The sequence below is a fragment of the Mycotypha africana genome (assembly GCF_025528875.1).
Source record: "Mycotypha africana strain NRRL 2978 chromosome Unknown BDF20scaffold_9, whole genome shotgun sequence".
NCBI lineage: Eukaryota > Fungi > Mucoromycota > Mucoromycetes > Mucorales > Mycotyphaceae > Mycotypha > Mycotypha africana.
The window spans coordinates 741,715-767,692 of NW_026515733.1; the positions used below are offsets into that span (position 1 = coordinate 741,715).

At 37.5% G+C, this 25,978-nt stretch overlaps 9 protein-coding genes across 9 annotated transcripts; 4 read left to right on the top strand and 5 right to left on the bottom strand.

The window, feature by feature from the left end:
- Positions 1-122: 122 nt before the first annotated feature.
- Positions 123-2,411, top strand: BDF20DRAFT_989987 (uncharacterized protein; the record flags this gene model as incomplete). Its single annotated transcript, XM_053085310.1, has 10 exons — positions 123-384; positions 441-566; positions 647-679; positions 743-883; positions 943-1,421; positions 1,474-1,617; positions 1,674-1,971; positions 2,026-2,126; positions 2,149-2,225; positions 2,326-2,411. The coding sequence occupies exons 1-10, from the start codon at positions 169-171 to the stop codon at positions 2,409-2,411; spliced, it is 1,701 nt and encodes a 566-aa protein (XP_052933493.1). The 5' UTR covers positions 123-168.
- Positions 2,412-3,918: 1,507 nt separating this feature from the next.
- BDF20DRAFT_886048 (small acidic protein family-domain-containing protein) lies at positions 3,919-4,934 on the bottom strand. The gene is made up of 3 exons (XM_053081966.1): positions 4,841-4,934; positions 4,441-4,746; positions 3,919-4,373 (listed from the first exon to the last, which is right to left on the bottom strand). Exons 1-3 carry the CDS (start codon positions 4,871-4,873, stop codon positions 4,026-4,028), a joined length of 687 nt encoding a protein of 228 aa, XP_052933494.1. The 5' UTR covers positions 4,874-4,934; the 3' UTR covers positions 3,919-4,025.
- A 916-nt stretch (positions 4,935-5,850) lies between these two features.
- Positions 5,851-7,676, bottom strand: BDF20DRAFT_915505 (quinon protein alcohol dehydrogenase-like superfamily; the record flags this gene model as incomplete). The annotated part of the gene is made up of 8 exons (XM_053084328.1): positions 5,851-5,911; positions 5,990-6,235; positions 6,304-6,362; positions 6,429-6,709; positions 6,786-7,205; positions 7,289-7,457; positions 7,540-7,593; positions 7,662-7,676. 8 exons carry the CDS (start codon positions 7,674-7,676, stop codon positions 5,851-5,853), a joined length of 1,305 nt encoding a protein of 434 aa, XP_052933495.1.
- Positions 7,677-8,878: 1,202 nt separating this feature from the next.
- Positions 8,879-10,677, bottom strand: BDF20DRAFT_695568 (uncharacterized protein). Its single transcript, XM_053076057.1, has 7 exons — positions 10,608-10,677; positions 10,496-10,534; positions 10,331-10,388; positions 10,219-10,250; positions 9,838-10,073; positions 9,417-9,765; positions 8,879-9,336 (listed from the first exon to the last, which is right to left on the bottom strand). The coding sequence occupies exons 2-7, from the start codon at positions 10,527-10,529 to the stop codon at positions 9,317-9,319; spliced, it is 729 nt and encodes a 242-aa protein (XP_052933496.1). The 5' UTR covers positions 10,530-10,534; positions 10,608-10,677; the 3' UTR covers positions 8,879-9,316.
- An 853-nt stretch (positions 10,678-11,530) lies between these two features.
- On the top strand, positions 11,531-12,598 carry BDF20DRAFT_886083 (uncharacterized protein). Its single transcript, XM_053081967.1, has 2 exons — positions 11,531-11,553; positions 11,614-12,598. Exon 2 carries the CDS (start codon positions 11,630-11,632, stop codon positions 12,113-12,115), a length of 486 nt encoding a protein of 161 aa, XP_052933497.1. The 5' UTR covers positions 11,531-11,553; positions 11,614-11,629; the 3' UTR covers positions 12,116-12,598.
- Positions 12,599-13,510: 912 nt separating this feature from the next.
- Positions 13,511-15,956, bottom strand: BDF20DRAFT_825419 (transketolase; the record flags this gene model as incomplete). Its single annotated transcript, XM_053077977.1, has 5 exons — positions 13,511-14,671; positions 14,758-14,828; positions 14,895-14,948; positions 15,101-15,558; positions 15,664-15,956. 5 exons carry the CDS (start codon positions 15,954-15,956, stop codon positions 13,511-13,513), a joined length of 2,037 nt encoding a protein of 678 aa, XP_052933498.1.
- A 448-nt stretch (positions 15,957-16,404) lies between these two features.
- BDF20DRAFT_886086 (kinase-like domain-containing protein) lies at positions 16,405-18,534 on the bottom strand. Its single transcript, XM_053081968.1, has 7 exons — positions 18,099-18,534; positions 17,771-18,018; positions 17,424-17,648; positions 17,271-17,353; positions 17,090-17,197; positions 16,863-17,003; positions 16,405-16,791 (listed from the first exon to the last, which is right to left on the bottom strand). Exons 1-7 carry the CDS (start codon positions 18,362-18,364, stop codon positions 16,618-16,620), a joined length of 1,245 nt encoding a protein of 414 aa, XP_052933499.1. The 5' UTR covers positions 18,365-18,534; the 3' UTR covers positions 16,405-16,617.
- A 1,038-nt stretch (positions 18,535-19,572) lies between these two features.
- On the top strand, positions 19,573-22,513 carry BDF20DRAFT_947850 (armadillo-type protein; the record flags this gene model as incomplete). The annotated part of the gene is made up of 9 exons (XM_053084857.1): positions 19,573-19,801; positions 19,885-20,036; positions 20,100-20,281; positions 20,374-20,440; positions 20,529-20,765; positions 20,844-21,103; positions 21,169-21,269; positions 21,339-21,676; positions 21,756-22,513. The coding sequence occupies 9 exons, from the start codon at positions 19,573-19,575 to the stop codon at positions 22,017-22,019; spliced, it is 1,830 nt and encodes a 609-aa protein (XP_052933500.1). The 3' UTR covers positions 22,020-22,513.
- A 584-nt stretch (positions 22,514-23,097) lies between these two features.
- BDF20DRAFT_907371 (kinase-like domain-containing protein) lies at positions 23,098-25,703 on the top strand (the record flags this gene model as incomplete). Its single annotated transcript, XM_053083374.1, has 5 exons — positions 23,098-23,245; positions 23,309-23,623; positions 23,692-23,865; positions 23,934-24,376; positions 25,581-25,703. 5 exons carry the CDS (start codon positions 23,098-23,100, stop codon positions 25,701-25,703), a joined length of 1,203 nt encoding a protein of 400 aa, XP_052933501.1.
- Between the last annotated feature and the right edge of the window lie 275 nt (positions 25,704-25,978).

Sequence of the window (25,978 nt, forward strand, 5' to 3'; positions counted from 1 at the left end):
CATCATTTTTGTATAAGAGAACATGCAAAAATTTACTCCGACGTACAAGCACCTGGATCTCTACCGGACCTAAAAACTGTTACGTGTCCGCAAGAAAAATATTTACGTGTCCGTAGCCCAGCCCTCCCTTTTCATCCTCTTTTGCCCTTTTTAAAAATCAAAACGGCTATGTCACAAACCAAGAAACCACAGTCGCTGACTAGTGAAATATATGATAACTTAGATACATCTTCTGTAACAGTTGAGTTGCTCCAAAGACATTCGTTATTGACAGAGAAGGAGTCAAGATCTGCATTTAAAAATGCGTTTAAAAACATAGAAAAGAGAAAGCACTACCAACTTTACAAAGATCAAGTCAATAAGTATAAGTTGTTTGTCGAACAGGTATGTGCCATGCAAAAGTAATCTGAAAAAATTAATACTAATCCTTTCAATTCTAGTTCCTGACATCCAAAGATGCGACAGATTATTTTAGGGACAACAACGTAGAAACAAGTATTATTGATGAAGAGATTGAACGAGTTATCCATCACTCATCTATCAGAAAGCACTATTACAAGAAGAAAGTAAGCATATCAACAGTTAAAAAAACTTGTCGAAGAAAAACCAAACATATTTATGTAAATATTAAATCACATTATCCTAGAACGCCGATGATCATAGGAAACGAAGATTCGAGGTAAGCTTATGGTAACATCATCAGATGTGAAGTTAAACTGATATTTTCTGTCATTTATGTCAGGCGTTATTTGATGATGATGGTGCTGAAACTAATGAATTACATTCACAAGCGCATATATCACCTGCCCGTCCTAACCCGCCTACTCAATCTCTTTCTGATGAAACTTATCATTTACCAGACCCTTTTATCGAACAATCAGAGGTAAATTTCTTGTTTGGATAGTTTTATACTATTTCCTTTAAGCTCATAACTTTGATTAGCAACATGTGTTGCGTGTTATCAAAGATAGGAATCTGTATAATTTACAAACACCATCCAAACATGTCATATCGCCACATAAACCCATAATAGAAGCAGAGGATTTATCTGTTTTGAAACCTTTTTTTGATATCTGTTTAAGTAGCTGCCAATCAGCAGCCTCGCCAAACACTATTATGGAATTTGAAGATATGCTCAAATCTCAAATGAATCTAGATAGCTTACGTACACTTGGTGCTGACATCGTTGACTGGGTAGTGCGCATACTTGGGTGGCAAGAAACCACCATGTTCAAAAACCTGGGAGATATACCAGATGTTCCTTTTTTGAACTTTGTCAAATTTACCATGGTCGACTTCCTTTTAAATTGTTTGAAACCCCAATCGTACAATCACAATGACGAAAGATCAGTCTACTGCGAAATATTCATCCCCATGTTCAAGGCATTTGGCAATACAACTAAAAAATTGAACTATGTTTGGTAAGTTTCAAAATTCTAAAAATTAGCAGATCAGCAATAACAGGAAATGTAGGTGTGAAAAAAAAGCGAAAGATTCAGATTATTTGTGGTTGGTGTCAAACAACTTTAAACTGGAAAAGGGGAATATCAAGCTTCTTGATGGTGTAGGTCAATTGGTTGATAAAAAGTTGAATTATGTTATGATTGAATCTTCCGGGTATGAGAAGACGAAAACCTTTTGATGAACAGTACTAATTTTTTATTACTTTTTAGATTCAACAATCCCAGTATGATATCTCATACTTTGAACGATTCGCTAAAGAACTTGAAGACTGGATCTGATAACTTGAAGTATTCCCTATCAAATTATAGAAATGCTTCATTTAAGACTGTGAAGAAGATCAACGTTTACACATGTCATATAATCCAAAACAAGATGACACTAGTCAGATACAAAGTATCATCTCCGTCCCAATGGCAGGTAGTCGAGTGTAGATCTGCATCCGTTCCCACTTCTTTCTCTGGAATTGTTCAATACACAAAAGTATTTGAGCTATTTGCGTTTCTTTTAGTAAGTATTTGTAGAATATTCGTTATTGCTATTGCTAACTCGATTTTTTTTTAGCTGGATATAGCTGAACAGGAGGCCATTTTTCATCAATTGGAATTGGAATCATCGGGTTTAGTTAAAGTACCATCAGATGAAACCGTTGCTCATCATTTAATGTAAATCCAACATACACTCTAGAAATCTCCAACAAAGCGTATGCTTCTCATCACGATCAACTTCAAACAAAAATAATACATACACAGAACAAGTGTCATGTAAACAAGCAGTTATAAAATCCATAAATATATCCACCTCAAACACAAATATATGAATTTTTTAATACCCAATAAATAGTTTATTTGCATTTATAGTTAGCTATTAAACTTCTTTTGATACTGAAACGTTTTATATCAGTTTCTGCTTGGGGAAGAGCTCGTTATCCACACCAAAGTCCTGTTTGATTATTTATTAGTACAGACTTAGTTTCGTTTTTGTCTGTTTATTGTTAACGCAAATTGGATGCTAGCAAAAGCGCCAATTGGGATGTTTCAAAGCGCAATGTGTTTTCAATAAGCGCAATTTGGCACCGGAGGCACTGTAAAACGGAGTTTGTCTAAATTAGGTAATAAAAAAGTCTGAAAATAAAAAAGATTTCGTCCAATAAAAAATTAAAATTGTCTGAATGTTTTTTTGCGGATGTCTAAAATTAGAATAAAAGTGTCCAAAAAAAAAAAAGAGAACGTCCGAAATTTTTTTGAAAAGGTCCGAAAACCAAGTAAAAATGCTGTAACGGTATAACAGTGGTAACCTGGACACTCAAGAGCTCATACATATCAACACAACCAAAGCCCTGGCTACTATGAACACCTTATCGTCGATTGGAGTTAACCCTAACGGCTTTAATAAGCTACTATCTTTCAGGTTCTACGCTCATCTGGTCCGCCCTCAACTGGAATACGGATTGGCGATAAGCAAACTGAACAGGACAAATCATATGAAACAGGACAACGTACAGAACAGATGCATTCGCAGGATATTTGGTGGGTCAATTCGATCCTCTGTCAAGATAATGCGTCACTTAGCCAACTTACCCTCAATGCGAGAGAGAGCCTACACTCTCCAGGCTAAATTCCTGTTACGATCACAAACACTCCCAGATGATGCCGTACTGTCCCTACTGCTGCCATATGTACAACAACCAAATAGCACTTCTATCTGGAGTCCGCTCTCTCGTACACCCTCTCTGGCAAAGAATCAAGGAAAACGCCCCGACGATGGATCAGAAATATCTCAAACAGTCCCTGAAAGACTTTCGTACAGAATCCCTACAAGCAATGCAAAGCGCCCCAACAAACTCTAAGCTCATATCAGTCTGCCGCCCAACAGTAAGTTTAGATCCCATACTATGGCTCCCAATGACAAGAGAAGAAAGAAGTCAATGTCTTCGTTGGCGACTTGGTGGGTTACCTAGTGGTAACACCACCTACTGCATCCGGCACCCCTCAGCATTGTTCACAAAGACCCACTCGATCCAATGCCTGAATATGCACTCGCGTTTCCAGCAACCACCACAAATAGATGATCCCCTTTCGTATCTTCTAAATCAGCTACCCAACCACCCGCCTATACAACCTACGATAAAACGTCAATGGGCACCAATGGCCGATCCTCTGCTACATACTATATGAGCTAGACTATCTCTTCCACGTCCAAGAACCCCCACCCTTGGATGTTGCTCTAGGATCTTTACTGCTTTATTGGATGTTTCCTTCTCATCACTCAACCTTGTGACAAACTCGTTTTTACCCTTGATCCTACAGGGCTTTTTAGATACTTTTATAAACAGTCGAATCTGCCCCGGGCAATTTTATATAACATGGTGTCCACTGGGTTTTCAAGAAAATTATTTTGTCAATAAAAAAACCTCTCTTTAAACGTATTTGAATTGTAAAACACCAGTTGAGTGTCAACTGATCAAGAAGCCACTTAACAACTTTCGTTACATCATTACAATGTATATAAAATATGCTGTTGCAAAACATAATACGTAAAGGCAGAACGCTTTTATTGAGTGATTAATTGAAGCCTAATCCACCTCGACGACCCATTTGCATCTGCTTTCTAAACTGTAAGCCATGGTCAAATTGTTTTTCCAAATCTTGACTAATACGCTGTTGCTCATCTTCGTCAATGGCAGACTTTAAGCTACCGTAAAGACCGCCGCTCTTAGGCTTACTTGCAGGGACGAAATTGCTAGCAGTAGTAGTACTAGCTTTCGACATGCTGCTGTTTCCCTTTTTGGCTCCAAGTAATCTTAAGAACTTATCCTTCTTCGCCGCATCGCCTCCAAACGAAGCCTTGTTCCAATCATTCCAGCCAGTGGTTGTTACATTGTTATTTTCGTTGTTAGCAGTGTCTGAAGTCTAAGCATGTTGGAAAGAATCGTCTAAGTCTTCATCATCAAAAATAGGATCTAGATGGTTTACTTGCCTTGCTTTCAGTATGAGGCTTAGTGTCATTCTTAACCTTCTTTTCATGTATAACAAATTCTTCATCAGAGTCGCTTTCACGATCTTTACGTTTTCTCTTCTTATCGCTGTCCTTTGATTTCTTCTTTTTGTCTTTCTTTTCCTTTTTATCCTTTTTGTCCTCTCTATCCTTTGTGCCCTTTTTATCTTTCTTTTCCTTGTTCTTATCCTTTTTTCCGGCTTTACGTTCCTTTTCAGACTTGGTTTTCTTTTCTATTTCGTCCTTATTTTCAGACCTGTCTTTCTTATCTAATTTTTCTTTCTTGTTCTATTAAAAAGTGAAGCAAAAACTTGTGAGGAGGCGAAAGTGCAAAAGCGAACTTTGGACATTAATAATCTCTTCTTTGCTAGGTTGTGCTAACCTTCTTGTCCTTCTTGTCTGATTTACTCATCATAAAAGTGTTCACGGATCTAATCTGATCTATCTATCGTTTTTGAAAAAATAAAAAAGTCAAACCAGAAATTTAAAGAGACCGTCCCTCATTTATAATTCTCGAGTCTCTCTTTTTCATATCCCACTTTCACTTTATTATGGCTGCTCCACTCTCTAGCCATCAGTATGTAATATAGGGACTGACAATCCATTGTACGAATGATATCTTTGTGCATTTGTTATACTCTCGTTATTGCACCAAAAATGAGACTGTCGGCCGAAAATATGGGCCATCTAACTGTTTGATAGTCTGGATCGTTAAAATATAGAATGGTACGTAAAGTCGATAAAGGTTGGTTAGCAGTTGACCAAAACACTGACCCACACGTTGAAAAGAAACTCTATATTAAATAAAATAGCCACTGATGGTATGGTTTGTTATCTGTTTTGATTGATTAGATGCACACACTTAACCCGGTATCTGCATGTGGTTTATTTGAGACTGAAAAGGCGGTTTAGAAATTCTTCGTTTGACTATTTACAGATCACAGTAGAATAGACATGGTCCATTTTACGCAAATACAGAGATTCAGCCAAAAAAGTTGTGAATGAAAGTATCTTGCCTGCTGAACATGTTTCAAAACTTGTATTCTTTCAAAAATACTGACAAAACTCAAATGGAGGACTAGACGTTGCAGGGGTGAGCATAACTCTTAACGACCGCATAAGTCTGCCCAGGGAACAATTGATACCCTGAATCTATCTTTAAGTTTTCATTAAAACTTGCACTTTATCGTATACAATTGCTCAAATTTGTTCCCTCCCACATGCGACAGTTTTACTTTGCATTACATACGATACATTTTTTCTCGGCTGCAACATAATATTTACACAAAACAGCTTGCATAGAGTGGCATTATTTTTTATAAAAGGTGTATTAGTACAAGGAAAAGCAGAAAGGTGGAAAGATAATATACAAATTTGCACTTCTCAATCATTTTACATGCTGAAAACTAAGCATGTACCATCATCGGAAGCACTACAGATAACGTTGCCATCACTTTAGAAAAAAAAAGAAAAAAAAAAGAAAAGGTTAATTACTAAGCGCTTTTTTTTACGAAGCTAGAGCAATACTTACTCAGCAACAGCAAAATCAAGAACAGTGTCGCTATGTCCAGACCAAGATTTGACACATTGACCTGTACGGGCATCCCACATTTTCACAGTTTTATCAGCAGAGCAAGAAGCTAACATTGGTGAGTTCTTGACGAATTTCACTTTGACAACAGCATCTTCATGCTCCAAAGTGGCACGTAAACGTTGTGTTTGAACATCCCAAATAGAGATTTTACCATCCACCGAGCCTGTTGCTGCTAAAGGCAGCCTATATCCGTTCAACAGAGGAGCATTAGAAAAAACGAACGTCAACAAAGCATCGCCTGTAATACTTACACTTCACAGAAAGATGAAGTTTCTATCGACTCCGTATGATTTTCTAATGATGCAACAATCTGGCCGAGAACATGAATTTCTTAATACGAAATAGTCAACCTCAAACAATGCAGGCTCCTACTTACATTTCCGTTCAAGATATTCACTAATCTAGCTTTCCCTGATACGTCACCAGTAATAGCCAGTGTACTATCTTTGTTAACACAAACAGATGTGATAGGCTCAACATGGAAACGTGCATCGTCACCGGACAAACGGTATTCAGCAGCAGCAGATTTAGGATCCCAAACGATAAAAGTCGAATCTTCAGAAACTGAAACAATTCTCTTGCCATCTGGTGTAAAGCAACCTGCTGTTACAGGTGCAGCGTGACCATTGAACATGTTCATAAATTTACCGCTGGGCACTAACGCACACGTGTCAGTCGATCTATCTTTCTACTTCCTTTCACAACGTCATCATTGGTAGGAATCGATACTTACTGGCCCACATCCAAATAGTAGCGTCTGAAGCACCGGCTAAGAGAATATTACCTTTTGGGTGCCAGTCAATCCAAATCACTTCATCGGGACCATCGACTGCGACGGCGAAATCACCCGTCTCTGCATTCCAGACACGTACTTTACCATCCATACCAGCCGACGCAACATATTTACCGTCGCAACTGAATCCAACACTTGTGACCGAATCAGTATGTCCATCTAAACACTTCAGCATTTCACCGGTATCGCAACGCCATAAATAACTCTTATCGTCGCCACCACCACTGACAATAATTCCATTGCTGGTAGGATGCATAGCAATGGCGTAAACAGGTTCACGGTGATCAAAAAAACCTTGTACTGAATCATCGGCCAGTTCCATTGTATTTTTATCGTCTGCGTTAGCTCTAAATTCATAACCTACGTTTACAAGAAGGTGCCACTAGGTCAGAAACAACATCCAACTATGTAATAGTTTCGTCCGGCATCTGTTATTATTATACCTTCTACACCTTCCCCTGAAGGTCCTGCTTCTTCTCCCAATTCATCAACATCTTCTTCATCATCATCATCCATAGGTTCAGCCTCATTCAAATCCGGCACGTCCATTTCTGCTACGTCAGCTTCTTGAATGTATTCTTCCTCAACAAGGTTGTCGAGTTCTTCTTCGTACTGTGAAATATAAATAGCCTGTGTATAAGTATACACTCATCATCGAAACAAGAGAGCAAAATAAATCGCTATGCGAGCTAACCTGATCTTGCTTTTGGTTTGTATCTGACATGCTGCTTTCTTCAAAATCTAACTGCTGAGGATGATGAAAAGGGAAGATCTATTTGTGCTTTTTTTTTTTTTCTTTTTGAACATGAAATTTACAAAGTGCTTTGCCATGATTTGAAATACAAAAAAAAAAGTCACACGTCTGTGCGGGGAAAGAAAAAGAAGCAACCCGTCAAGAACAAAGGTTGTATCAGGCCAAAATCAGTATATTATAATGATTGATAAATCTAATCGAATTCCTCACTCTCAAAAGTTCAAAAAAAAAAAGAAAAAAGAAAACGTATTTAGGTCAGATATAACAATATAATAATATCGAAAAATATATACTGAGCTAGTCATTAGGAGGTTAAATTTGTTAAAAGGTGGGTTTATAGTGCATTTCCATCCTTCACTCGTTAAAGACTGTCTTTTTATCGTTCGTGCTGCGTAAAATGCAGCCTTTGTAAAGTTTGATTAAATACATACTGTAAGATAAAGAAACAAGCGAACGCCTACTACTGATGCGGTATTCTTGGCTTTTTTATAAATGCGATAAGAAAAAATCACTGAGACAACATCAGTTTCAATACAAGCAGTTCAAAGAAAAGCAAACTTTGTAACTTCATCTGAAAGAGTTAATATCCAATTACAAGCTTATAGAAGTAGAGAATAATGTCGAAAGGGAATGAAATGAATGAATGAAACTCAATAGATGAAAAAAAAAAAAAAAAAAAAAAAAAAAAAAAAAAAAAAACCAGATATCTGTTCATTTTAGTCTTAGTTATCAACGAAAAACCTACACAAGCAGGATTAACAGGCTGTGTGCGTTTCCAGAGCATCACTGTAGCCGCCTCTGACAGATCAAAGATTCTATTTTTCAAATTTAGCAAAGAGTAAGGTATTATTCATACATTGTCATTGGGTTTTTCCTTTCAATGTAAAAAACTTGCCATTGTATATAGGTAGGCTGAATGAACCAAGTGTGCAAGTAAACAGCGGCTGGGTGTCATGGCTCGCATTATTCTGTATAGCATACGGAATGCCAAAATCTGTGGCCATATCAATGCTGACACTAGGTAACAGTACTGTAACCAATAATCTGCACTTTTACCAGTCCTTAGAGAAGGTTGCTTTGTGTTCTTATTTCATGGGATCCGTTTGCGCATAGTTTATTAATTGATGAGATTGATTTGATTCGCTCAGTTAGCTATTGATTTGCGTTTATAATTAGGGAAGTTTCTGTAAAATTTGATGATTCTCGTCTGTATATAATCTGTTGCCATTGGAGCTTAAATCGATAAAAAGTTCAAAATCACCAATGCAGCAAGCAAACTACTACTACACAGGTTACTCATAATTCTTAGGCTATCGCTTGAGGTTTATCTTTAGTATTGAACCAATCAAGGGGTATAAAAACCTAACATTCTGATGTGCTTATTTTACAAACGGAAGATTTTCATGAACATTGGCCAGCTATTTGTTTTGCGGTTTTCTGTTAGGAGGGTAAAGTATTCAATGTAAAAACAATTCTTATCACTGGATAAATGTATATAGATAATGAATACTCTCGAAAAATCTTGTAAGTATGTGTATGTAAGATATTAAGAAATTGTTTGTTACTGATAAACGACGATGAAGGGGCAGATACCTTCATTCTCTTGTTATTAAAGCCAGAACAATCATGTATTTGAATTAACATCCTATCGCTTTATTTCAAGTATAAATTACACTCCTCTGTTTTCTCCAAAGCAGCTTGTAAGCGGTATAATAATCTAAGCTCTCTTAGCAACGGCTATTACACAATTAATAGTACGATTGAAGTAAGTATAGATTGCTTTGAATGTATAGGCAATAAACAACTCTTTATCATACCTTGAATATCCAAAATAGCTTGGTCCAAAATCTTTTGTTGGAATTGAGGATCTTGCAATTGCTTGTTAACCTTTTCAATCAAATAAGCAGCCAATTGCTTTTGTTCACGTTCACGAAGGTTAGCTTCATGACGAACCCAAGCATCTAATGTAGCCTTTACTTCAGAAGCAACAGCAACTTTTTGCTTCAATTCAAAAGCTTCAGCTTCTAGTTGAGCAGTTTCACGGGAAAGCTCGAAAAGAGCCTTTGTAACATCGACAAGGTCGCCCATCTGACCGACTTCGTTAATACGCTCCTTCACGGCACTCTTATGATCTTCACGAGCTTGAATCAAGACATTTTTGATACGCTAATGTATTATTCATAATCAGTACCCACAATCCGCTTCAACGATGTATGTGATTTATATCAGTAAACTTACTTGAATGTGCTCGTTGGCCATGTTGTTGAAAGGTTCTCTAAGGTATTTAAGAAGGACACCAAGAAGAGCAACAGAAGAAATCAAAACCAATGTTTCTTCATTAGCGATATAAATTTCCTTGGAAACCAAGAAAGCAGCTAAACCAGTGGCAGCTGTAACGTAACCGGTCTTGGAGATGATGGAGTTACCGGGAAGAGCGTCAAGAAGACTGCTCGCCTTTTCTTTGGGTTCAACTACTGATGTTTAAATTGTTCATAGTGAGATTACTTTCTTGTTCTTTCGCATATCTTTTTTTTTTTTCGTTTCTGCTGGCTCTTCATTTGAAACACGATAAAACTATCCCCATTCAATAAAAGATAGTGTATATTCCCGAATAATTACCTTCGTCATTCTTGGTACTGAATCCACGAATACTATATATTCACAGGAAAAAATATTGTTAATTTCAGTTTCATATATTAAACATGACAACTTATTAAACAAAAGCATTTACGCAGAAGCACGAACAACTTGACGTGAAGCAGAGATCGCAGCAGGACGAACAGCCGCAACTTATTTTATTAAATTTTTGGTTTTTGCAGAAAAAACAGTTTTTTAGGTTAGTCGTGATTCGTTCGTCCAAAACGTGAATTTGATTGTTGCAATGTGTATCTCTCACCTGCAGCTTTTTTTGTTAATAATCTGAAGGCCATTGTATCTATTTATTTTTAATGTCGTCTTAATCGTTAATTAAACAGATAGTTTCAATGCTCGTAATTCCAGAAACATACTCAACTTTTCTTCAAAAAAACTTAATGAGAAAAAATAGAGCTTTTTCTAAAATCTAAGTATTTAAAAGCCCCTAAGACAACAATTCAGGTCAGCCCCTGCCCCCACACTGTTATAATCAGATTTTGAAGTTTGTTGAGAAAAACACTTCCCCACAAATTTTGAGCGAATCATGGTTCGTTTCGGGGAATACGTTGCCGAAACGCTTTTAGCATATCTGCCTAAGATATGGATTACCGCACTAGCTGAATTTCTGCTACATAACTGTAAAAATACATACAGAAGCTCTGATTCTATGATGCCTGGGTCTTCCTATAGTAGATAAAATCTATCTATTCCAAATTAATTCGTCTTTGACCATTCGTAGAACGCCTCAATCAAGAGTAAGTACGATGATTAGCGTACATTATATGTCAGCAACAAATATGCTTAACTTATTACTACCAGCGACAATGTTCACAATGGCTTAAGGCTATGGCATGATAGTGGCAACTGGAGGCGTTCGTTGTTTGACTTTATACTTTTTGCTGGCAACTTTTTACGAGTTTAGATGCTACATGATCCTCCAAAAGTAAACCGGACAATAAATCAAAGATCAAAAACAGGCAACAGCTTTTTTGTCGCTTAGTAAATAAATCAACAATTATACATATCTTCCCTCGACGGTTTTAACGTTTTAATGTTATTGAAGCATTGTTATGGATGAAAAAAAAAAAACAGCCCATCATATGTGTTCTGATAATTCATTAAAAATGAAGCAAAATTTTTGTTTGGCATATGGGTATGAGAACAGTGAAAAATAAATACAGACATTAGAAAGTCTTTTCTTCATGGTAAAGGCATCTCAGCGATGTCAGCGTTGTCTCCTGTAGAGTAAGATTTGATTCAGAGCAGATGCTTTGTTGCTTCTACAATTTCGTTGATCTTATCACGTTCGGTATACATAGCCTAAATGATGAAACGTTTAATATTACAACATATTGCGGCCTGTTTCTTGTTATCACTTACATTTAAAACCTTTGACATGAGCTGTATCACCTCGAAATATTCTTTTTGCAGCTCATCTGGTCGTCTGTCAAACCCGGTTTCTTGCTTCTCCACTTCTGCATTATCGAGCAAATTAGAAAAAATATCATTCATAGTCCTTAACGCGAATCACTCACCTTCGCCATCAATGACCATTGCGTTGTCAATATCTTTTTCCGATAAATTAGTTTCCATTTCGCAAATGCTTTTAGTGATGCTTTTCCAGGCAGTTGTGAGCTGCTCTCTTGAGCGTAAAACCTCTTCAGCTATAAATTGTAGAAAATTTTCTTTGGATTTTGCTTCATCCAAGAGTGCCTCGTCTGCAGCTTCAGTAAGGCTAAGATCATCTGAAAAGAAAACAATTCCATTTGTGAGGTTATCAAGTGATGCTGGTAATTTACTCTTTGGTAATCAAGATTCTCTTATACCTATGCTAAAATTCACATCGCCTGCAATGTCAGCAGATTGCATGAGATCTTTATAGCATTGGATGAGTAACTGAAAGAAATTCATCAACATCAATTCGAGTTCTATCGATCAGTTTGCTATTTAATGGAGTGTCAATTACATCGTTGAAAAACAATTCTTCGGCTTGTAACCTTTCGTCTTGTGTCAATTCATGTTTCAGTGCAGCTGCTTCTAGTTCGTCTCTATAATCCTGTAGAATATGGATGATTTTGGCTGCTCTTAAGACTGGTTTCGTCATAGAAACTGTATATTCACTGTTTTTATTTTTTTTTTGAAGGCAAGTTCAATTTTCTATTTGTCTTGATCGTTGGAGACGGATTCTTAGTCACGTTTTTCAACAATTTATGAATTTAAAGCAAACAATAGCAGTGTATGCACTCGCATTATCGTGGCCACTACACCTCATCGAATTTCTCCTTTCTTATGCTAGAAAGCCTCCATTGTGTTCTGAAATTTTTCATTTTCTTTTTTAAAATGAAATAAGGCATTTACATTATCAGTTCTATATACACAATGGTTCGAAGTCATTGTATTCAAATTGAACTCTTTGAATGGTAAGGAAAAACCATCCATCTAACCGTGTACTTTTTAATTCGAGCTGATATGACAATACGAGTCCATGAGGCATATTATTGTTTACCTGAAGATGTTTTTTTTCTTCATAACTTATATACAATGGAGCAATTATTATTTTTTTTCGAAGACTAAAATTATCATCAAGCAGCAGTCCGTTGCCATTAAAATCTTTCTACTTTGACTACTTCAGTGCATAATTTAATTATAAACTATAAACCTACTGACCACGCGCAGACACACATTGCATTCCTAGAGTTTTCTATGCGTTTAAGCATCTGATTTGTCAAGCTAGTATGACTTTAGAAGTACTTAGACGATTATGCAGCAGATAAATTTGGTGTTAGTAGTCTTAAGAAAAAAATTACGCGTCGTTCGTTGGTTAACTTCTTCAGCGCTGTTTTGCAAAACCGTGCTGTATGGCTCAGTTTTATTTTTTCTTTCCTTTTTCAAGCTTAAATCTAAAAGTTTGTCCATTACAATTATCATAATGAGACATATGGCTTTGAGGGTATAATGGATGGCTTCCCATAAGTTCTTTGAAAATTCGGTTAAATTGGTTCCGTGAAGTAGGTAAAAAATTGCATTAGTTCAACCGCACCCAAAATTAATTTGGTAAGATTAAATTGTAGCTGGTAGTACATTTGTTCTTTCAAAGATATAACAAACATTTCGTCAAAAACCAAGGTTTTATTAAAGTAGATTTTATAATACAAAAGGATAATTAAAGAAAATAAATGTGTTTAACAGAAGTGGTTAGAGAAAAAAAAAAAAGAAATGACATAAAAGAGGGGATAAGATGGAATCAAAAGTTTTCTTTGCAATAGTCTTAATCCATTTAAAGTTGGGCATTGACTTCAGGGACATAACCAAGCTTTTCAAAGTGCTTGATGACAGATTCAGCCTTTTCAACAACGTGTTCAGGTGTGATCTTGAAGTGCTTGTATAAATCTTCAGCTTTGCCAGAGGCACCGAAAGTACGCATACCAACTTGAGCATGAGAGTAACGTTCCCAACCGAAGGTACCGAGAGCTTCAATAGAGATGACAGGAACACCAAGAGGGAAGATTTGCAACTTGTATTCAGCAGGTTGTTCATCAAAGAGTTCGGAACAAGGCATGGAGACGATTTGAACAGCAATATTCTTGTTGGCCAAGGCCTTACCAGCTTCAACAGCAAGAGAGACTTCGGAACCAGTAGCAACAAGGACAACTTGAGGGTTCTTATCAGCAGAAAGAACATAAGCACCCTTAAGAACGGCTTCGGGAGAGGAGCCATCAAGTTGAGGCAAGTTTTGACGAGAAAGAGCGATGATGGAAGGACGTGTGGTGTTAACCATGGCAGCCCAATAAGTACCAGAGGTTTCGTTACCGTCAGCAGGACGGAAGGTAAGCATATTAGGTGTGGCACGAGTCAAGGCTAAAGTTTCAATAGGTTGGTGAGTAGGACCATCTTCACCAAGACCGATGGAATCATGAGTCATAACATAGATGACACGCATGTGTCCCAAAGCTGAAAGACGAGCAGCACCCCAACCGTAAGTCAAGAAGTTCAAGAAAGTACCACCGTAGGGAACAATACCACCATAAGCAGACATACCGTTCATGATAGAGAACATAGCGTGTTCACGAACACCATAACGGAAGTAGCGACCACTGTAATCACCAAGTTGGGTGGAAGGATGTTGGAAATCAACGGCTTCCTTCCAACGGGTCAAGTTGGAACCAGTTAAATCAGCAGAACCACCCAAAAGTTCAGGAAGAGCACCTTGCATAGCAGATAATACACCTTCAGACAACTTACGAGTGGCAACAGCAGGGTCGGAGGGAGTGAAACGAGGAAGAACCTTGTCCCAGTTTTCAGGCAACTTATTGGCGAAACGACGCTCAATTTCTTCAGCTTCCTTAGGGTATTTAGATTTGTATTGTTCGAACATTTTATTCCATTCGTCTTCGACTTGGGCGCCATGTTCAGCACGTTTTTTGTAAAGATCATAAACCTAAATTGAAATGATTCAAATACACTCAACATAGCGTTCTCCCTACAAGACCTTCTTTTCCTGCTCATTTCACAAATAGTCCTTACCTCATCAGAAACGACGAAAGACTTCTCCGTATCAAAGCCGAACTTTTCCTTCAATTGTTTGATGTCATCGGCTACAGGAGATTAAATCTATAATTAGGTGGCATTCTATTTATAACAATTCTACCTATTTGACTTACCTTTAAGAGGTGCACCGTGTACCTTTTCTTCACCTTGCAACAAGGAACCATAACCTGAAATAAAGAAACCAAAAATAAAGATGTCAGATTATGTGTCATTACGCAGTCATTGTATCACTTAACACAGCCCAGTTGCGTTTTTTTTTTTTTTTTCAGACGCATCCAAATTTCAAACACTAAAGTAACAATTTTGAAAAAAAACTTACCAATAGTGGTTCTGACCTTGATGATAGAAGGCTTGTCAGTGACCTTTTGGGCAGCCTTAACAGCTTCTTCAATAGAGGCAAAATCACTGTCGCCATCGGCGACAGATGAGATGTGCCAACCGTAAGCTTCGTAACGCTTCAAAACATCTTCAGTGAATGAAACTGCAGTATCACCGTCGATAGTGATGCGGTTGTCATCATAGAAACAAATGAGTTTGCCTAGCTTCCAATGGCCAGCAAGGGAACAGGCTTCAGAAGAAACACCTTCTTGAAGACAGCCATCACCGAGGAGAACATAAGTGTAGTTATTGAAGAGCTCGAAACCTTCTTTGTTGTAAGTAGCTGCGAGGTGAGCTTCAGCGGCAGCTAAACCGACAGCATTCGAGATACCTTGGCCCAAAGGACCGGTGGTAACTTCAATACCTTCAGTATCAATTCTCTCAGGATGACCAGGTGTCCTAGATAGAATTGTGATTGTTTAGCATAAATAATTTGAAATGACGTAAACGCGTAATGGAGTGCTCTAAAAGCACTTGGAGTCAAAGCATGACCCATCCACTTACTTGGATCCTAATTGACGGAAATTCTTCAAATCGTCCATGGAAACATTGTAACCCAAAAGGTGAAGGAGAATATATTGAAGGGCACAAGCATGACCATTGGAAAGAACAAATCTGTCACGGTTTTTGAAATAAGGGTTCTTGGGGTTGCAGTTAAGAAATTTGGTGAATAAAGTGTGAGCAATGGGAGCGCAACCCATAGGAGCACCGGGGTGACCAGAGTTGGATTTAGCTACAATATCAGCAGCAAGAACACGGATTGTATCAATAGCCTTTTGGTCAACGGAAGAAGACATATCTTTCAATTTCGAATTGAAGGTTAAAAATGGGAAAAAGAAGGAATGAAAGCGGGTTCCGCGGCTGTTTGCTTTATACCTTTTTTCTAACCTTCTCTCTTACATGAGTGATTGGATCGGAGCAGAATGAGCAAATCTATACTAAACAATAGTCACAGTGAAATCGATCATATTCATTCAAATCGACCATGCACTCATTGGGCAAAACCCAACTGATTCAATTTCCGTGCAGTTTAAGGTTTTATGGGACTCTAGAAAACATCAGGAATCGCTGACAAACGACCTGGCTCTGGGTCTAAAACTTATGTAAGCTATTTTTTTTTTTTTTTTTTTGTTCATGCTCTTTTCAGCGTTTTGTTTATACATGAGACTGGTAAAATAGATCTCCTGTGTCATGTAGTGTACTCGAACAAGACTAATTTTCTTAATTAACACCTTTTCTAAACAGATCTATCTCATTAAACAGATCTATCTCATTAAAAGTAAAGTATAATGCAAGCATCCTTTATTAAGCATAATGAATCAAATATGCATGGAAAAGATTAATAGTAAAGCAATTACTAATTCTCGGTGTTAAATTTAACGCCAGGATCGAGCGATTAAGTAATCAATTTAGCAAGTAATTTTGCATCGGAATTCAATTGTGTGGTTGTAAAGTACTTCAATTCCTGCTTCCTTCCATCGCTTTCATTACAAGCTGCGATTGAGCTACGTAGCTAAAGTTCAAGAAGTAGTCTTGCATTTTTGCGTCTAAATCAATAGTTTCGATAGGTGTCTCTTTTATGACCTCGCTTGTGAATACATCATCAAAATTTTCGGCTAATAATGGATCGGTCTACACGTGAATGGGCAGGATAAGGATATAAGAATACAATGACCATCGATATGTGACAATCTTTGACTTACCACAACAGGTTGTATAGGGGGTATCACTGTACGTTGCTTGAGCTCGTTCCAATCAATTTTACGAAAGAACCTATGCTGTTTAATTTTCTGAATTCCATCATCTCCTGTGCCTAACCTGACATTAGGGTTCTTTCGAAGAAGCTATATAAAAAATGAATCAGTAAGAAAGCAAACAAAAAGTAGGTTTCGTTGTTTGAAACTATAATATAAGTTTGCGTGGTATTTACGCGAATGAGTAAATCCTTAGCATCGGCTGATATATAATAGGGGATCTTTAGTTTTTTCTTCAAGATCGCATCAAGGGTCTTTTTCTTATTGTTGCATCTAAAAGGGGTCTGTAAAATAGATTGATTACGTCAAATCGAGCCAAACTTTAATTAAAAACGTATAATAAAGCACGTTGCTTACATAACCAGTCAGCATCTCATACATTAAAATTCCAAAAGTCCAAAAATCAACACTCTTATCATATTGTAACTCCAAAAGAATTTCTGTTTCATGAATCAGTGTTAGCAAATATCAAGTATTAGAAAAGCTTTGCAGAAAATGATATTTACTTACCGGGAGCCATATATTCGGTTGTTCCACACACCGTATTTGCTCTGCTTCCTTCTAATGATACTTTCGAGAGTCCAAAATCGGTCAATAGAACATGACCATCTCCATCAAGGAGACAATTTTCAGGCTTCAAATCACGGTATACAATTCCCAGCCCATGCAAATGTTCTAAAGCCAGAAGTAATTCTGCCAAGTAGAATTGTGCGACATCCTCGGTAAACATGTGTTCTGGTTTAATAAGAGCATAAACAAAGGAGTAAGATTAGTCATAGATTGTCAGTGCACGCATGCATGCTTCACAGCAACTGTAACGTAATACTGCATCTTATAGAAGCCAAACAAAAACATACCTGATGCCATGTGCGTAAAAAGTTCTCCCCCGGTTGCATATTGTAATATCAAATATAACCGATCATTGGTTTGAAATGCATAGAACAATTGCACAATGAACGGATTTTGAACCTCTTCTAGGATCTGTCTTTCAGCTTTGGTGTGTTCAACATTTTTGGCATGGACGAATAATGAAGCCTTTTTAAGGACTTTCATGGCATACAGAGTACCAGTTGCTTTATGCCGACATAACATGACTTTGCCATACCTAAATCATTTGTAATTGTATAAGGCTTATGTACGCTATACGGAAAATTATGGCTTGCCTTTTTTTTCATTCTCTCTTACGCTCCACGTCCGAGTAATTTCAAGATCTCGAAATCGTCCAAAGTAACTTTCTCAATTTTATTCGGTGAATGGCTGGAGAAATTGAGTGAAGAGGATATATAGCTTTCATCCAAGGCTACTTCGTACAATTTTTCATCCGAAGATATTTGCCTTGGCTCTGCTATATCCGCTTCAGAGGAATAGCCGCTTTCAGTATTCTTAGTTTCCTCTAATACTACAGATTCTGCTTCGGCAGGTAGGTCGTCGAACTCAAAAACGGCACTCATAGGTCACTTTTCTTTCTTTTCTTTTTTTTCGGTTTAGGTTATTTGATCTGATTATTTCAAATTGAGAATTCTTATAAATGAAGCTGGATACGGTTAGAAGGAAAGTGAGCTAAAGTAAGAGATGTTACTGATAATATCAAAAACATATAGAAAATATACGATTGTGTGTTGATAAAAACAAAAAAAAAAAATCGAAATGAAAAAAAAAAAATTGTTTTTTTTTTTATTGTAAAACACGGGGAGAAACAGGGTGCTACCTTAAAAGGAAAGCAGGGATCTACTGTCGCTCTTTCCTGAGACATTAAGAGTTCCAGTAATGAATTTGTATTGAGTTTTCCACTCAAGCGTATCGACTGTCAGTTTGAGTGCAGGTCAGTTGAAACGGACTGAACAAACTACTTAGAGCATATATATATACATATTTATATGATGTGAGGTGTATATAATCAGTATTTGTCAATATTTTGATTAAATGTTTTCAAATACACCTCGCTTGATTGAATCATGAATAGCTTTATACTCCTGGATGCCTATTTTTAAGAAAGGCATGAAAGAGGGGCGCGACCACCGTAATTTTATAGATAAACAGTGATTATCTGTCCTTCTTATATCACAATTTGTTAGGGAACATTATTGCCTCAACTATACATGTCGCGTGAAAACTTGTATAATTTAGTCATACGTTGAATGTAGGATGGTTGCCTGTATATCAATACTCATACGTAACACAGTTTATCAGTTTATCCTCAATTGATAATAAAACGGTAAGAATGACTAAAACAACCCATCAGTTTCTTGACTTCATAAAGCAATAGAATGGATGGTCGAACGAACTATGAGTGTCCGCAGAGAATGAATAGCACTACAATGGGAGCCTTTAATTTTACAGGAGTAGAGCAACAGATAATGTTCTCTTGAATAAGTTATAAGTATCTTCCCAGAAGTCTTCTAGAATAAAAGAGCGCATTTTCAGTGACGATCCGCATAGCTACTCGTAAATACTAGGCATTCTCTGTACAGATGTGCTTCACAGTCCACAGAAATAAGAAGGCGTCAGCCAAATTTTCGCGGAACTCAAACACGTCATGTCAGCCAGCTTTGGTTTAAATTACCAAAAGCATCGTTCATTTTCTAGTTTTCTCTGATTTTTTTATTGTCTTTTTCTTCCTTGATTATTTCAGAGAAAAGCCAAAGTCTATTTATACACTATGTCAGCCGATATGGATATTGACATTAACAACACTACACCAACTAACGATTTTATGGACGAAGATCCACCTACAGTCGATGAGGAAACAAACACTGTAGGTGTTTTGATTGATGAACTCAAACATGAAGATGTTACACTTCGACTCAACTCCATCAGAAAACTCGACGTAATTGCCAACGCACTTGGTGTGGAAAGAACCAGAAACGAATTGATACCTTTTCTTCAAGGTATAAACAACAGAAATTACGTTTCCCTCAAGGCTCCGGGAAAAAACATGAGTCATCTAACCGTTTTTTTTTTCAATGTGCAGATTCCATTGACGATGAAGACGAGGTTTTGCTTGCGTTAGCTGAAGAGTTGGGAAAGCTTATCGAAGCTGTTGGTGGAAAAGATTATGCTTATCATATATTGCCACCTCTGGAAAATATAGCTGCTGTTGAAGAAGCAACAGTTAGAGACAAGGTTAGTTGCAACAGTTCCAGCTGAGGAGAATTTTCGTTCTTACTAACCGTTAATCAATATTAGGCTGTTGATTCTCTCTGCCATATTGCTGAGGTCTTGCCCGATGATCATTTAACGAAATACTTCATACCTCTTCTCAAAAGGCTAACTGTTGGGGATTGGTTTACCAGCCGAACATCTGCAACAGGGCTTTATGCTACAGCCCTGAAACGAGCAGATGCCTCTCTTCAGGAAGAAATAAAGACGTACGTTAACAGCGAACACAGTGGTTTCACGATTAAAAAGGAGAAAAAAAAGAGACGACGACAGATAGCTAATATTAATTTTGATTTTACAGACTATTTTCACAATTATCAAAGGACGATAGCCCTATGGTGAGGAGAGCTGCTACAAAATCATTGGTGGTAAATGTCATTATGAAAAGTTCATCGTGGAAAAAAGCACACAGAAATTGGGTATTGATGGATTTTTTTGTGCTCCACTATCAATTAGGATCTTGTCAGAGAACTTCCAGAGGACGATGTTCGCTCAATTCTAATTCCACTATTTCAAAGACTCTCTGAAGACGATCAGGACTCTGTTCGTCTTTTGACAGTGGAGGTCTTAGTTGCTTTGGCTGAGAAGCTTCCGGCAGCAGAAACCAAGAGCGATTTATTGCCTGCTTTTACTGCTTTAGCAAACGATAAGGCTTGGAGAGTACGATATATGGTTGCATCAAAATATGTTGAGGTTAGTAGCCATTACACAATGCAAAGTTCTCCTCAGCTATCTTTTGAAACTTACGGTCTGTTCTTGTACTTTACAAAGCTTGCCAATGCTTTCGGTGAAGATATTGTTAGAGCCAATTTCACCTCGGCATTCGTCAGCATGCTAAAGGATGCTGAAGGTGAGGTTAGAACAGCGGCAGCTAGCCAAGTACCTGGATACGCTAAACTTGTCGATAAAACTGTCATCATTGATGAACTTTTGCCTTGTGTTAAATCGCTTGTTACCGATGAGAATCAACATGCTCGTGCAGCTCTTGCAAAGGATATCAGTGGCTTGGCGCCAATCATTGGACAAGACGCGTAAGTTATAACTAAGTGGAGTACTAGGCTGTGTATGGGAAATTAAATGGGCTTTTTACAATTAGCACCATGGAGTATTTGTTGCCTTTATTCCTACAACAATTGACTGATGAATTCCCTGATGTTCGTTTAAACGTTATTTCAAACTTGGAAACAATCAATCAAGGTAGGCAGTCATTAAAAGTGATACTTTGTAAGGATAACCAGCAGCTCACTGTACATTGTCACAACATAGCTATTGGTATTGAACGCGTGTCACAAGCATTACTTCCTGCGATTGTCGAACTATCGGAAGACAAACAATGGCGAATTCGCCTGGCTATCATTGAATATATTCCCTTGCTAGCCAAACAATTCGGTCCTAAATTCTTCGAAGAAAAGCTTCTGGAATTATGCATGTCTTGGCTTAGAGATCTCGTTTTCTCTATCCGAGAGGCTGCTACAGTGAATCTGAAAAAGTTGACCTTGGTTTTTGGAGCTGATTGGGCCAAATCTGCAATTATTCCTGAGGTGATGAAAATGACTACTGATGAAAATTATTTACATAGAATGACTACTATCTTTGCTTTAACGGTAAGTGTTGCTATAAGTTATTTGAGTCGATTGAGAAAGGAATGCATGTAATTTATAATGGTTTGGTATTGTTCAATAGACAATGGCTGAAGCATTAACACCTGCCATGGTGAAAGAATCCATCCTTTCCACTATAACAGAGATGTCGAAAGACCCTATTCCCAACATACGATTTAACGTTGCTAAATCATTGGAAACATTGATACCATTCTTGAGGAAGGATGACAGTACAGCTGAGCTTATCGATAGCATTGTTAAGCCTACGCTCGAAAAATTAAGTACAGATCAAGATGTCGACGTCAAATTTTTTGCTACGCGAGCTTTAGAAAGCTGTGGTAAATAATCGTCTTAATCTCTCAATTGCTTTCTACTTTGTCAATCACTCACTTCTTCTCTATGCGTGGATAGCTTAAAAAGGGATTTTTTTTTTCAATATAATTTCTATATTTCTTGACTTATAACCGTCTTTTTATTTTCTCTCTTCCGCCTTTCCTCTTAATTGGTTTGTATATTGTAGTCTAGGTCGTTGTAATGTTTGATTGGATTGAAAATGAAAGGAAGAATATGCAAAATAAAACTGATGCACCCATCAAACTATTGCATAAATGAATTGTGAGCAGATGTACAACTATTTTATTGTTATGCCTCAGTTACCTTCTAGATGCATATACTTGGCTTTTCTCTGCATGTGATAGATATTCACTGCGATGCTATTACACTGTGTTCTGGACTAAAATCAATTGATAATTGGAGTACAAACTGATTCACCATCTTCATTATACTGATCTTATTTCAGTTGGCCGGAGCCAACAACTGAGAAAATGTCATACACTTTCCGACATGATACCATATATGACGTCTATATTGTTATCATTGGCATATAATACGTACGAGGCGTTAAATAAGCTCAGTCGAACAATCAGAAGTATATTAAAAAATATAAGTCCCTTGACAGTTGGTGGGAAAACGGTAATGAGATTCTAATACAGTATTTTTTGCTCCATGAGTTGTAAACTTATACGGTTGAATGAATATTTTTATCTCTTCAGCCATAATATTATTTGTTTTGTGAGTGTACAAAAAGTACAATGGATGGTAACAACAATTTCTAGTTGAAATGCGCCAAGGTTCATTGCTTAAACGGTAATCTCAAACCTTTCATTCGGAAGAACGGGGAAAAGCGTAGGCCGCATTTTTTTCTTCTGTTTGGGACCAATAAGATGTCTATATGGAGCATTACGCTCTTTATGCCATCATCAATTATCATGGCCTTTCGTATAATCGTACCAATGTATACATACTACTAACACAAGGGACAACTCTGGTTGGTCGATCTCCCGCATTTTTAATCGCCATAAAAAAGCATCAGTAAATTTGCATTTTCTGCAGTTGGTAAAAGAAAGCCCTTTTGCAACCTTATTATGAACATACCCGATGACTACTACACTGTCATAATCAATAACCAATCTGAAAAATTCACTATCAGTAAGCGGTTTCGAATTATTCGTGAAGTTGGATCAGGATCTTATGGATCTGTCTGTAGTGCAATCAATGTGAATACAAATGAAGGTATAGACACTGGACCTAGCAATAATCATTGCTACATTGAGGCTTATTTCTACTTCACAATAGTTGTTGCTATAAAGAAATGTCGGCATGTATTTGACAAAAAGCTTATAACAAAGCGGTGTCTTCGAGAAATAAAACTTTTGCAGCATTTCAATGGCCATCCACGCATCATTGATTTAAAAGAGATGGATATTGTAGATCCACAGAATTTCAACGAAATATACTTGATACAAACTTGTTGTGATACGACAATGTCGGATATAATTCATTCAAAAGTCAAATTGGAACCTGTTCATTATCAATGGTTCATGTATCAGATTTTCACTGCATTAAAGTATATTCACAGTGCGAATGTTTTGCATAGAGACCTTAAGCCTGGTAACCTCCAAGCAGTTAAAGGACAGGATTTGTTGTTACACCCACACTCAGAATTTTAATGTTAATAGCAAACATTCTTGTGAACGAAAACTGCGACTTAAGGATATGTGATTTCGGTATGGCCCGCGGCATAGCAATTCCTTCGAATGCCATTGATTCTCAAAATATGACACACTATGTGGTAACCCGTTGGTATCGAGCACCTGAAATTATGATGAGTCGCAACGCTTACGATAAATCCAGTAATTATAAAAAAAAGAAGCGAAGAATAAAGAATTATATCAGGATGCTAACAATATTACTTCTCTAGTTGACATGTGGTCGGCAGGCTGTATCTTAGCAGAATTGCTTGGCAGGAAAGTGCTTTTCAAAGGATCAGATTATGTTGATCAGTTACATAAAATAGTTGGTATCCTTGGGCTTCCCAAGGACACATCTTTTTGGGATAGTTCATCATCGGTTACAGAATATATTAGAAGCTTACGTGATGAGTGTGGCAACCCTCCACCCGAAGAGCCTGTTGATTTTAATGTACTCTTCCCGAACGCTCCACCAGAAGCGATTGATCTGCTACAAAAATTGATACAACTGGACCCATTGAAACGGCTCACTGCTGAACAAGCGTTGGAGCACCCATTTGTAGCGCCAGTAAGGGACCTTGCAGAAGAATTAGATTGTCCTTCTAAATTCGACTTTGAAAGCTTTGAAATGATTGAAAGTGAGCATCTTCTACGACAATGCATTATTGAGGAAGTAATGAAAAGCAAAGGGGTTGAAAACCCTCTGTCACTACATCGTCAATCAATCTCATTCATGTGCAATCACTCGGCACGTAGACGATATACAGGAAGCTCCTTATCGACCCCCTCCTCTTCTTCTATAGCAGAAGCTAATCAATGCGCATTGCAAATGACTCAACAAGGTATGCATCTTGACAGTCACTACCATCAGCCGTATTTCATAATGGACAATAACGCTCAGTTTGTGAGAGAACCAGAAGACATGGATCAAGATGATTTTACAGCGATGGATGCTACTGATGCTGCTGTTGCTATTGGAGAAAGGCGTACATTGGTAGCTCCGATTAATACCGACGTACAGGCCTTGGAGCGTCATTTGAGCCAAAATTGGTGATATAATTCCCTGCTTTATTTTGATGACTACCACTTAGATACCTTTGAACTACAAATATTTATATTTATCTGATCTGATAAACTCTTACTACGCCTATCAATACTGGTTTTTTTTTGGTTTTTTCGCTTGGCTTTCGCATAAAATGGTTAACAAATTGAGGTATTTCTACAGTTCAGCTGTAAACTAGTTCAATGATAGTTTTGGAGTTTATGCGATTATACCTTTCCTGTCAAAATACTCAATGCCAAATGTGCGACCTACTCATACTCATAAAAGGTACTATACTGTGTTGAAGCATAATAGCAACCTGATCGAGTGTGATATGAATTTCAGTCAGTGGTTAATGAAAACTGCAGAAACATACAATGAGAAGTCTTGCAAAATGAACTTACCTAAGCGCGTAAGTATCTTTAAGCCTCCTTGTTCGAGGAGCCGATAGCAACCGTCTTCGCTATAGCGTTTTTGTGGGATAAATTGTGATGGTCCTCTCTGAATTGTCCAAACTGAAATGGCGTTAGACATCGTATTTTTTGAAGCGTTTATATCACGTTGCCAGAGTATGCGGAAGCATTTACAAACTTTCGTGCTGTAGCAACATGAATTTGCACATTAACGCTTTCCACGTTCTTGAATAATCACTTGTTGTGGACCTATCATTTGCTAGTGCATGTATAAGTAAGACATTCAGAAATAAGGCTCATAGAAATACGGCATGCATTGCACAGTATTAAGGAAAAGGTTGATTACCTATGAGATGCAATAATCATCAATCTCAATTACCGCTACAAGTTGCTGCTTCTGCCTCTTTAACGGGGTTCTGAAGAGTACACCTGTTACACCAGAGGTTCGTTCTTTCAACTATACTGTGTCCTTTCCGTGCATTCCCATCTCGAACGCAACAAAAGGCATGAATGGCTTTTCTACTATGAACCTCTTTGATCGCTAGTTTCTACCTTTTATCTTCCTTGTATCTTTATTGAAAAAAGATTTTTATATGCCTTAACAATAGCCATCTACCAGCCAGAACATTCACATATGTAAGCCGACGTCTTCGTCTTTTCCCATCGGTTCCTCTTCGCCGCTTCTTTCTTTTCCCCATATTAAGCCTCCATGCACTCCTGTCTTGTGTCTTTGCCTTTGCTTCTGATCGTCCTGATTGGCCACTCTTCAGTTATCGTTTCCTTTTCTTGTTTCTGTTTGTATGTTTTTTCTTCCTCCTAT

Excerpts from the sequence above, each read along its gene's own strand:
- BDF20DRAFT_886048 (XM_053081966.1), bottom strand. The coding sequence starts at position 4,873 with ATGATGAGTAAATCAGACAAGAAGGACAAGAAG. Across the intron at positions 4,747-4,840 it reads CAGACAAGAAGGACAAGAAG|AACAAGAAAGAAAAATTAGA; the intron begins GTTAGCACAACC and ends ACTTTTTAATAG. Across the intron at positions 4,374-4,440 it reads AGCCTCATACTGAAAGCAAG|ACTTCAGACACTGCTAACAA; the intron begins GCAAGTAAACCA and ends CAACATGCTTAG.
- BDF20DRAFT_695568 (XM_053076057.1), bottom strand. The coding sequence starts at position 10,529 with ATGGCCTTCAGATTATTAACAAAAAAAGCTGCAG. Across the intron at positions 10,389-10,495 it reads ATTAACAAAAAAAGCTGCAG|TTGCGGCTGTTCGTCCTGCT; the intron begins GTGAGAGATACA and ends TAATAAAATAAG. Across the intron at positions 9,337-9,416 it reads AGCTATTTTGGATATTCAAG|CCGTTGCTAAGAGAGCTTAG; the intron begins GTATGATAAAGA and ends ATTGTGTAATAG.
- BDF20DRAFT_886083 (XM_053081967.1), top strand. The coding sequence starts at position 11,630 with ATGAGCTGTATCACCTCGAAATATTCTTTTTGCAGCTCATCTGGTCGT.
- BDF20DRAFT_886086 (XM_053081968.1), bottom strand. The coding sequence starts at position 18,364 with ATGAGTGCCGTTTTTGAGTTCGACGACCTACCTGCCGAAGCAGAATCT. Across the intron at positions 17,004-17,089 it reads CTAAGGATTTACTCATTCGC|CTTCTTCGAAAGAACCCTAA; the intron begins GTAAATACCACG and ends TTTTTTATATAG. Across the intron at positions 16,792-16,862 it reads CCCCTATACAACCTGTTGTG|ACCGATCCATTATTAGCCGA; the intron begins GTAAGTCAAAGA and ends ATTCACGTGTAG.